Below are 12295 nucleotides of genomic sequence, written 5' to 3'. Positions count from 1 at the left end.
TTGTCTTGTAACTTCTCTGAAATTATAACAATGACTCAGCATAGTCTCAAGCAGTTTTCATCACTCTTGATGTTCTCCAAGAAGTTCTTTTCAAAGAATGCTGTCAGCTTCTAATTTTTTAAAAATTTTTTTAGTTGTAGATGAACATCTTTCTTTTTTAATATTTATTTTTAGTTGTAATTGGACACAATACCTTTATTTCATTTATTTTATTTTTATGTGGTGCTGAGGATCAAACCCAGTGCCTCACACATGCAAAGCAAGCACTCTACCACTGAGCCATAACTCCAGCCCTTTAATGATTATAGGTAAATCATCTCACCTGTTTTAATTTTAGGATTTCAAAAAACATAAAATCACCTTCAGCTGTCTTTTTAATTACGAAAATAAAAATTTACAAACTAGTAGAAACACTTCCAGCGAAGTGAAAAGTTAGGTGAGTTTTGCTTCCTCATTTTAAGAAGCAAACAGAATCTTTCTAAATATATATATAGAGAGAGAGAGAGAGAAATTCTAACTATCCAACTACAACTAAAAAATAAATATTTTTAAAAAAAACTTTCAGGCTGGGATTGTGGCTCAGTGGTAGAGCACTCACCTAGCATGCGCGGGGGCCCTGGGTTCGATCATCAGCACCACATAAAAATAAATGAATGGAATAAAGGTATTGTGTCCAACTACAACTAAAAAAATAAAATTTAAAAAAAGTTTTAAAAATCAACAAGTTAGAAATGTTGAGGCATGAAAAAAGTCTGTAAGCAGAAAATGTCATCACTAAAAGTTTACTCAGATTTGATAACTTTAACATAAGTAATCTGCCTTTTCAAGAATCATCAAATTTCTAAGGTGGGAATAGAACGTAGAGATCTTTTTTCCCCACTAGTACTAGGGATCGAATCTATGTGTGATCTACCACTGAGCTATAGCCTCAGCCCTGTTTATTTTGAGATAGGGTCTTACCAATTTGCCTAGGTGGACTTGAACTTGTGATTTTCCTAGCCAGTCTCCCCAGTACTGGGTTTTAGAATGTAAGGATCTTATTCTAACTGCCCACTTTTCTAAAACTGAAGTCAGAAAAGTTACATGACTTCCTCAGGTCACAGTAAACAGTAAAATGAAGATAACAGCGGGCCCAAACTTTTCAGGTTACTTACATACCTAAGTTTCTATGATTCAGTTAGATGTCAACTCTAACATAAGTCAGTACATTTAACATAAAACAGAAAATCAAATTTTAAGAATCATTGATACTTGGGGCTGGGGATGTGGCTCAAGCGGTAGCGCGCTCACCTGGCATGCGAACGGCCCGGGTTCAATCCTCAGCACCACATACAAAGATGTAGTTTCCACCAATAACTAAAAAATAAATATTTAAAAATTCTCTCTCTCTCCCTCTCTCTCTCCCTCTCCTCTCCTCTTCTCTCTCTCTCTCTTTAAAAAAAAAAAAATCAATGATACCTCCAGGCCTGGTGGCATATACCTGTAACCCCGGCAATTTGGGAGATGCAGGAGGATCACAAATTCAAGGCCAGCCTTAGCAATTCAGCGAGGCCCCGTCTCAAAATAAAATATAAAAAGGGCTAGGGATGTGGTTCAGTGGTTAAGTGCCCCTGGGTACAATCCCTGGAACCCTCCCCCACCAAGAAAACACACTTATTTGTAATATGTGGCTTTTAAATGTTATGATACAAAAAATACCTTATCTCATCAACAATGGTCTTGATAAGTTATCATTTGAAAAAGTACTACATTGTTTAAAGAGTTTCTTCTGTTATATTATCTTAATATTTTACTACCTTAGTTCACCAAATTAATATCATATTAGTTTTTATTCCTTCATATACATCAGCAATTATCAAAAAATGCAGTTATTCATTCATTATAGACAAATACCTACCAGGTCGGGAATTTAATACCACTTGCTGTACAATCATCACTCTGTTTGTGCAGTCGTCTCACAAGATTTCTGTATAATTCCTATAAATAGAAAAATGCTTAAATCACAAGAAAGATCTAAAGTATTTGCTATAGCTTTGGATATGGAATGTCCCCCAAAGGCTTGATCCCCAATGCAGCAGTGTTCAGAGGTGGAGTTGTTAGGATCACAGGGCTCTGACCATATCAGGTACTTTCTCTCTCTCTCTGCTTCCCAGCTGCCAAGAGCTGAGCAGTTTTTCTCCTTCATTGACCTTCCACCATGATATTGTCTTGCCTCAGGTCTAAAGTAATGGAGCCAGCTTATCATGGACTAAAACCTCTGAAACCATGAGCCAAAATAAATCTTTCCTCCTTTGAGTTGCTTATATCAGGTGTTTTGGTCACAGTGGCAAAAAGCTAACAGCATTCAACAACTTAAAAATTAAAGAGAAATCCATTTGTGCTTCTGAATGACAAGAAAAAATAAATATTTGAAATTAAAAGACATAATACTTTTCTATCAGAGTTTGCCTCCTAAAGCAAATATATGAAGAAATACTAAATTCAGTTAGAATTCTTAGTTAATAGGAACAATTTCACTGAAGACTGAAGGAGGCAAAATGATTGTGGCCTTAGATAATTCAAGCACATTTCATCTTCATACCACCATGATTAAGTATCCTAATATGGCTTGATTTAAACAAAAATATGAGAGGTTGGGGTTGTAGCTCAGCGGTAGAGCACAACCTCGCATATGCTGGGTTCGATCCTCAGCACCATATAAATAAATAAAATAGAGATATTGTGTTCAATTACAACTAAAAAATAAATATATAAAAAAGAAAAATATGATATATTCCTCCTCCAGAGATGCCTAGTTAATCTAGAGGCAAAATAACTGAGATTAACTGAGATATAATCAAAATTTTAAAGGTTCTTTCTTTTATTCACTTATCAAAATGGAAATCTTCAATAGTTTTGCTGACAAAAAGCAAACACATTAAAGCTGGATTTTTGTTGTTGTTCTGTTTTTTGGGATAAGGTCTTGCTATATTGCCTGGCTGGCCTTGAACTCCTGGGCTAAAGTGCTTCTCCTTCCTCAGCCTCCTGAGTAGCTGGGACTACAGGTGTCCCAAAGCATTTTTTTTTTTTTTTTTGGTACCAAGGACTGAACCCATAGGAACTTAACCACTGAGCCACATCCCAGCCCTTTTTATTTTTTATGTTGAGACAGTCTTTCCCTAAGTTGCTGAGAGCCTTGCTAAGTTGCTGAGGCTGGCTTTGAACTTGCAATCCTCCTACCTCAGCCTCCTGAGCCAAGGAGATTATAGGCATGCACCATGGCGCCCAGCTCCAAATGTTACATTTTCTATCATTTCCCCAAATCTTCCCCAAACAAGGCTTTTACATACACAACCTTTTAGCAGCCTCCAACTCTCCTGCAAGTACCCTATATTAAAGGAAAATTCTACTCCTTTTTAAGACTAAATGTCTAGGGCTGGAGAATACTTGCCTAACATGCATAAAGCCCTGGGTTTGTTCCAACACCACAAAAAATAAAATAACTAAATGTCTGTGTCAGTCAGCTTTTCATCGCTGTAACTAAAATACCTGACAAGAACAACTTAAGAGGAGGAAAAGTATATTTTGAGCTCACAGTTTCAGTGGTTCAGTCCATGGTTGGCTGACTCCACTGCTCTGGGCCTGAGGTAAGCCCAAATATCATGGCAGGAGGTGTGATAGAGGAAAGTTGTCTGCTCATGGCAGCCAGAAAGCAGAGAAAAAGATGCCTCCAGTGACCTACTTATTCTAGCCACACCCCACCTGCTTATAGTTCCTATCCAGTAATCCATTCAACTATTAACCCATCAAATGGATTAATCCATTTGATTAGGTCACAGTTCTCATAATTTAATTTCTCACCTCTGAATATTCCTACACTGCCTCATGGGCTTTTTGAAGAATATCTCAAATCCAAACCATAACAATGTCTGATGTTGGTGACATTCAGTAAGATAGAAAGAACATGGAAATATGTATTATTTGTTTCCTTGTTTTATATACATTCCTACATACATTTATATATATTTTTATTGGTTGTTACAGAAATGGCTAGCTGCCATCAATATTCATTCTCTTCTTCTAGATACAAAGTTGCCAGATAAGACCATATTTTCCAGATTCACCTTAAAGCAAATCCCAGAATCATCCCATTTCACATAAAATCCTTCAGTTAAACCATCTTTGATAATGGGTTGCTTCCAACTTAAACACCATACCATTATTACACCTAACAAAATTAACAGAATAGGTAATTCCTTAACATCATCTAACACCTAGTATATACTGAAATTCTCTGCCTCAAAGATGTCTCTTATAGTTGATTCATTAGAATCAGGATTCAAAGTTCACATACATTTGGAACTTTCTATTTCATGCTATTGCTTTGTTTCTTCATTCCTTTGTTTGTAAAATGTTCCATGATAGCTTCATAATAGTGTCATTTGCATTTTTCTTTTCTCTTCGCCCATTGCTTGTCACTCGTAAGTAAATCTAGAAGCTTAATTAAATTCAGTTTCATTTTTTTTAGGCAGGAATCTTTGAATATGGTCTACCTACATCCTATTTCATTACATCATGAAGTCCATAGGGAAATGTCAGACACCATGGGTGTTAATTATGTAGTATTAAAAAGCAAAGTTTTTCCAAGTAAAGTAGGTTCAACTACCCTTAAGTGGTTATTAATTATACAATGATGTCTAAATTTTCAACTAAAGGAACCTTTCCAAATAAAGTTTTATATTTGTTTTCTTTTCTACTCTCAACAGTATGCTTTATTTCTTTAAAATGTGCAGTAGTGCATGCCTATAATCCCAGCCATTTAGAAGGCTGAATCAGGAGGATCACAAATTCAAAACTAGCCTGGGTAACTTAATGAGACCCTATCTCAAAATAAAAAATACTGGGAATGTAGCTCAGTGGTAAAGAATACCTGAGTTCGATCTCCAATACCACAAAAATAAAATAAATAAAATTACAAAACTGTATATCTGTCCAAATACTTATTATTAGAACAGTTCTCTCCCTCCAAATTAGAAACTTTTCAAGTGCCAAATATAAGAAATGCAGGATAACAGTACAATACCCAACAGCACAACAAACAACATATTAAGAATATAAAGCATTGGTTTTGTTAACATCTAAAATAAGATGCACCAAATACAAGATCTGAAAGGAGGGGTAGTGATAGTGATAGATTCATTCCAAGTGAAGAGAAAAAAAAAAACAACTCAACAAATCTTATTTGATATGATACCAAATGGTTTCCTAACTAGTGCTAAGTAATATTCAAAAATAATACAGATGGATGATCAACTGAAAAATTTTCTCAGTACCAGTCATAAAGAGTGTGCTATTTGGGGCTGAGGTTGTGGCTCAGTGGTAGAGCACTTGCCTTGCATCTGTAAGGCACTGGGTTCAATCTTCCACACCACATAAGATAAATAAATAAATAGGACCTTGAAAAATAAGGGTTTCTCAGTCTGTTTCCTAAATTTTCCTAGATGCCAAGAACTAAGCTAAAGACTTCTTATTCATTATCTTGTTTAAACATAACCCCAGCCCCAAACTGCTCTGTGAAGTTGGTAATATCACTTCCATTTTATAAAGGAGGAAAGGCAGATACAAAGAGGTTGAAGGTTGTCCAGGATTCCATTACTTGCAGTAACAACACTAGAACTCATACTCACATACCATTTTCCTAACATGAGCTTCCAAATATGCAGTACTGGGAAATCACACCCAGGGCTTCATACATGTCAGGCAAGCACAAAGTACATCTCTACCCCCTAATACCTTTTAATAAAACACTTCTTTATGCTTTTCTTGTTCTAGTACTCCACCACAAATGACTTTGCTGACCTTTGCTTTGTCCTGCCAGTCCTTTCCTCTCCTCTCCCCAAGTCCTACATGTGAGAATCCTGCATGGCTCTTTCCTTTCTTAGTGACCTCATTTTCCTCTACAGCTCCTACTACCAGCTACTTACGTGGAAATTACTAATGACCTGCTCCAATAGTCTAAAATTTCTAAGACTGTCAGCACTAATAATATTTGTGTAAGTTTTGTTCAATGATTTAAGTCTGCCCCTATGCCTGATACCACCCAATAGAGCGATGTTAACTAAATGTCCCAGAGGCACCTCAATTATATCTAAACTTAAAGTTGCTTACCTCTAACAATTCTCCCTCCCCCATCCTCATTTAGTAATGGGGATCAAACCCAGGGGTGCTTTCCCACTAAGCTACAACTCCAGCCCCTTTTTTTTTTTTTTTTTCTTTTGAGACAGGTTTTTGTTAAATTGTTGAGGCTGGCTCAGATTACAGGCAAAGACCACCACACTCGGCTACCCAGCTAACAATTCTTTTTTTTTTTTTTTTTTTTTTTTTTGGTACTGGGGACTTAACCTGGGGGTGTTTTACCACTAAACTATATCCTCAGTCCTTTTTATTTATTTATTTATTTTTTGAGACCAGGATCTTGCTAAATTTCCTAGGCTGGCCTCGAACTCGCGATCCTCCTGCCTCAGACTCAGGAGTCACTGGGATTACAGGCCTGCGCCATCCCCTAATAATTCTTAAAAAACAAAAAACAAAAAACGCCTCCTTTTCGAACGCCAGCGTGGACAGTATTTCCGGGAGGAAGGCGGGAGGACAACCCTGGTTCGGAGCGTCCTCTCTTACCACATCAACCTCACCTAACTCAAGAAAAGAAAACCCAGCGACCCTCAGCGCGCCACTCACCGTCGCGGAGCTCCGGCGGGGGGGGGGGGCGATCTCGCGAGATTTGACGAGAAGAGAGGGGCTGGCTCCAGCGCGACCTTGGCCCTCCAACCACACCACGCAGGCGCAAGACTAAGCCTGGCTCCGAGCTCCCGGGGCTCCCAGAGGCAGGGTTTTGAAGTTTAAGCAAGATTCTTCTGATCCCAACGTTTCCGTCAGAGGCCGGGGAAATACCAAGCTTCAAAAGATACGCCTGAGCAAATGCATTAATAAATTAACCCGGATCGGTCCCCTTTGGTCACCCCTACTGCCTGGACCCAAAGAGCAAATCATTCAACCTTGACCAGGAGTTCACATCCAGCTGCCCTTAAAGGAATTTTATTCGTGTTATGGTCTCTGTGAGCCTCAGACTGGGAAATTACTGTAGAGAGAGACTATCAACCCTAACCCTTGCTTTGTAGGTGAGGTAACTGAAGCTGAGGGACGAAGTGTGGACCACCTACCTTTCAGCGAGTTAGGGGCAGAGCTATGGTTAAAACTTCTCTCCAGGCTGATGGCTCAGGGCCCTTTATCCAGACTTTATGACAGGATTTAGCCTTTTCTTTTACACAGAATTCCAGATTGCTCGGAAATGAATTACCTAATGTGAACTGATTTCGTAATTTCATTAATTATTAAGCACTTCTTTTATTGCTGGTCCTGGATGAGCAAGTCTTTATCCTAGAATAGCTGTGGGTCCCCAGGGCCTTCAAACCCTTGGGGAGACTATCCTGAATTTACGTGTATAAGAAGTGCTGTTTACATTGAATTCCAATGGGAGCTAACACACAAGCACAAGTCATAGTATAGAATAGCTGAAAGATGATTTGGTGTGGTCAGCAAGCAGGTAGCAATCAAATAGGTTGAGTTCCTGGTAGCTTTACCTCTAAGCATTTTCACTTCTTTGGAAAAGCTTTAGAAAATGACTAGGAAATATCTGAATTTCCCGCAGGAACTAATCTTTGTATCTGTACAGATAGACCTTCAATAACCTTTTGTTGTAGTATCTGGAATCAACTGATGAAAAAGAAAACGCTCAAACTAAAAGTAATAGAAAATAAAGGTAGTTTAAAACTTGATCTAAAAAGAAATAGTCTTTCAGGGGCTGGGGTTGTGGCTCAGTGATAGAGCACTTGCCTAGCATGCAAAAAATAAAATAAAGGTATTATGTCCATCTATAACAAACACACACACACACACACACACACACACACACACACCAATCAAAAAATGTTTTTTAAAAAATAGTCTTTCAAAGCAGAACTGCAACATTAAATTCACTTCAGCTGTCACAATTCTAGGGCCAGGTAACAATTGTGATTTTTCTCCTTGAATGAATTCCTAATCCCAAAAATTCAAGGAATGAATTTACAGGTATCTTTTCATCTTGTTTCTCCTCTACTTCTAATGTTGCTGTCATTTCTATAACATTTTGAGTTAACTAATGCCTTATGTGACTTTTTCCCTATGTGATTTAATTTTTAAAACAACCCTGTTATTATCATTCCCATTTTACAATTGAGGAAACTGAAGTTAATCAGCTAAGTACTAAGTTAGATTAAATAACTAATAAGTAAAGGAGCAAATTTTCCTACCTGATTCCAGGCACCTACCCTTCTGCTATATTTGCCATAAATCTGGAAAATTCCTTTCTCTTATCCATCTGCAGAAGCTTAATCCTGTCTCTTTGATTATTCAAACAATTTCTGAGATAATCACTTTCCAGACTTAACTAGAGGGAGGTGTCAATTTTTCTTATACCTTCCTTATGCTATGGTGTATATGTTGTTTCACTCAAGCATAATATAAACTTTGAATCTAATATGTTTATATATTCATTCATTAAATTATTTTTAATTAAAATGACCTCATATGACTTCCTGTGTAGTCATCTCTGTCAGATTGCAAATTGCTCAGGAGAAAGAATATAAGTATGTCTAATCTGCATAGTATGGAGCACTTAGTTCAACATCAAAGATAATTTGATGCTAAATAAGTATCTTTTTTGTGGAAGTGATAATTGTTCATAATGATACAAATACATCCTAGAGAAATAATACAACAAGGTAGGAGATAAAACCACACCTGTCTCCCATTAGTCTATAAGACATTCAAGGTCCATGTATCACTGACTTTGTTTTTCTGAATCTACCAGCACCTTTTATTATATCAGGCCAAGAATAAGGTGCTTGATAAATATCAATTGCATAGATGAATGGATGAATAGAAACTTCATATTTGATGAATCTGTCTAAAGTTCACAGGAACTGTCAAAAACATACTAGAGCTAATGCTTTTAACATTTTTATGGAGATGTAATTCACACATTATAAAATTTGCCATTTTAAAATATACAATTCAGTGATCTTTAGTATATTCACAAGATTTTGCTGCTATCAACATTTAATTGAATGATATTTTTATCACCCTTTACCCATTATCAGTCACTCTTTGCTCTTCCCTCTCCTCCAGCACCTAGCAATTACTAATCTACTTTCTGTCTCTATGGATTTGCCTTCTCTGGGCATTTTATATAAATGGGATCATAAATATGTTAGAGCCATTTTTTATTATTATAGGAACTTAGTTCCCCAGTTGAAGAATGCTATAATGACTCCTGAATTCAAGTTTAAATAAATGAACTTTCTTTGGGCAAAAGGAAAGACAATATTTATATCTGTTACAAGATGGCTTCTCTGGAAAGCAAACTCTGAGGAAGAGTTTAGTGTGCAGGATGTTTATTGGGAAAGGTCTTTGGCATCAACACCCATGGCAGGAGAGAGAAGAAAGCAGGGTTAGGCAAAAGAATCAGTTGGACTCCACCAGAAGCAACTCCACATAGAGCATGGGACTGAAATGGCCAGAGTTGTCCTGTGTTGGACCTGAAATTTCTCCCACTGCTTTTATTTAAAGTCACTATAGATCATCTATCTCATAATTGCGTAACATAATTTTCTCTCCTATACTTCCTGTTGGCATGACTGAAATTTTTAGAGAGTTAAATGCTATAAACTCCTTATTTCACTGTTATTAAATAAAAGCCTATGCATCTCTTTTTTTAATATATTTATTTTTATTCATTTATTTTTTTATGTGGTGCTGAGGATCGAACTCAGGGCCTCACACCTGCAAGGTAAGTTCTCTATCACTGAGCTACAGCCCCAGCCCACCTATTCATCTCTTCCTCCACTTTTTTTTTTTATAAACTCTCGCATCCTAGAATCATCACCTAGATTCTATAATTTTTGAGACCTCACTGCAGTGCTCTACCTATCCATTTTCCCTGCACTTCTTTTTTTTTTTTTTTGAGAGAGAGAGAGAGAGAATTTATTAATATTTATTTTTTAGTTCTCGGAGAACACAAAATCTTTGTTTGTATGTGGTGCTGAGGATTGAACCCGGGCTGCACGCATGCCAGACAAGTGCGCTACCACTTGAGCCACATCCCCAGCCCTCCTCCTCCACCTCTGCCAGCATAATTTACCTCCACTAGCCTACTTCTTGCTTATAATGCTGACTAATAAAATCTAGAACCTGACCTTAAAAATACAGTTTTCAATATTAGCAAAAAGTCTCTTAGAGATAAATGAGATTTCTCCTCTCCTCTGTAGCTAGTGATAGAGAGAGAACTTTCTGAGCCATAAAACTACTTTAAGGAATTAAAGGTACATAGGGTGTTGAATTAAGAACATTCATAAGATTATCAGTGTGTGGATATTTATAAATGTGATCAACTTTTTCTTCTCGCTATTAATATAAATCAGTTCTTGAAAGTACAATTTCAAAAATAAGCATGAGAACTCTTAGAAACAGAAATTCTTGCAAAACCATGTGAAAATAACCTTCAAAGAAATCTTTGGGAGCTGAGTATGGTGAATGCCTATAATCCCAGCTACTCAGGAGACTGAATCAGGAGGATCATAAGTTCAAGGCCAACCTGGGCAATTTAGGGAGATCCTGTCTCCAAATAGAAAATAAAAAGAGTTGGGGATGTAACTCAGTGGTAAAGCATCCCTGAATTTAATCCCCGATATCAGAATAAAGAAAAGAAAAGGGGAGGGCTGGTGTTGGGGCTCAGTGTTAAAGCACTTGCCTTGTATGTATGAGGCACTGGGCTTGAGCCTCAGAACCACACAAAAATAAATAAAGATACTGTGTTTTGGGCTGGGATTGTGGTTCAGCGGCAGAGCGCTCGCCCAGCACAGGCGGGACCAGGGTTCAATCCTCAGCACTATATATAAAAAAAATAAAAAATAAAGGCATTGTGTTGTGTCCATCTATACCTAAAAAATAAATATTAAAAAAGATAATGTGTTTTCATCTATAAATAAATAAATATTTAAAAAAGAAAAGGGGAGAAAAGGGAAAATCTTTGGGGGCCCGGGATATAGTTCAGTGGTAGAGTACTTGCCTAGCATACATCAGGCTCTGAGTTCCATCCCCAGCACTACAAAAATAAAAACTTTTGAAAATTTATTAGTATCTCTTGTATACAAATCACTCCCAAACTCAAGACCTTAAAACACAAACTTTATTATCTCAGAGTTTCTATGGGTCAGAAATTTAGGCTGGGTACCTGTGCTTGAGGTCTCTGCAGTCAAGCTGCTGAGCTCTGGTGTCACAAGAATACTCAGCAGTGGAAGGATTTACTGCCAGGCTTTCTTATATGAATGACCCTCTATTCCTCATGAGCTGTTAGATTAATTAAGGGCCTCAATTCCTTTTTGGTTCTTGGCTGGAGGCCTCTCTCAGTTCCTTTCCAAAGGTACTTTTCCCATAGGACTGTACCATGCCAGTGAGGTGAACCAGCAAATAAATTACAACAGGCATATCTTAAATGCTATTGCTTCCCCAAAGCAAGCAATCCAAGATAGAGAAAGAGCACACCCAAGGCAGAAGATATAGTTTTATTTATTTATTTATTTAATGGTGCTGGGAATTGAACTCAGGACCTAACACCTGCTAAGCATGTGCTCTACCACTGACTTATGATTTTTACTATTTCATTTTTTCCTATTTATCTTCCTAAGCTAAATCTTAACTAAAGTCTCTTAAAGTATCAGTCTTAAGGCTTATGTCCCACATAAGAATGTAAGTTTGGCTAAAGAGAATGTATCAATGGGCTGGGGATGTGGCTCAAGTGGTAGCGCACTCGCCTGGCATGCATGCAGCCCAGGTTCGATCCTCAGCACCACATACAAACAAAGATGTTGTGTCCCTTGAAAACTAAAAAATAAATGTCAATCTTTCTCTTAAAAAAAAAAAAAGAAATTTAGAGAATGTATCAAGAACATAGGTGAGGGCGATATAGTTAAGATTCTTTTGATTTGATTTTGAGTATCTAGCATAAGTTGTCTTTTTTTTTTTAAGGAAACTTCTTGAAATTTCAAAGGGTACTATGATAATTTAGAATCCAAGAAATAGCTGAGAAGTGAAACTTCATGTAGGAATCAGACAAATTCTAAGGACTGCAATAAACTCCACATCTTTTCTCTGAATTCAGTTCCAGGGATTCTCAAATCTGAGATTAAAAAAAAGAAAAAAAGAAAGAGAAAAAAAG

General features: G+C 37.1%; 1 protein-coding gene across 4 annotated transcripts in view; it reads right to left on the bottom strand.

The window, feature by feature from the left end:
• Positions 1 to 6928, bottom strand: part of Ptgr2 (prostaglandin reductase 2) — a 42115-nt gene extending 35187 nt beyond the window's left edge. Inside the window, exons 1-3 of one of the 4 annotated variants that reach the window (XM_078050536.1) lie at positions 6718 to 6923; positions 1898 to 1977; positions 1291 to 1356 (exon numbers count right to left, since the gene is read on the bottom strand). In XM_078050536.1, coding sequence (XP_077906662.1) covers positions 1291 to 1297 — 7 coding nt within the window. In that variant the 5' untranslated portion in view covers positions 1298 to 1356; positions 1898 to 1977; positions 6718 to 6923. Of the gene's footprint in view, positions 1 to 1290; positions 1357 to 1897; positions 1978 to 6717 lie in introns of all 4 variants that reach the window. The other 3 variants (XM_078050537.1, XM_078050533.1, XM_005321216.5) reach the window with 3 other exon arrangements.
• Between the last annotated feature and the right edge of the window lie 5367 nt (positions 6929 to 12295).

Source organism: Ictidomys tridecemlineatus, chromosome 5 (genome assembly GCF_052094955.1).
Source record: "Ictidomys tridecemlineatus isolate mIctTri1 chromosome 5, mIctTri1.hap1, whole genome shotgun sequence".
NCBI lineage: Eukaryota > Metazoa > Chordata > Mammalia > Rodentia > Sciuridae > Ictidomys > Ictidomys tridecemlineatus.
This window is presented reverse-complemented; position numbering and strand designations above follow the sequence as displayed.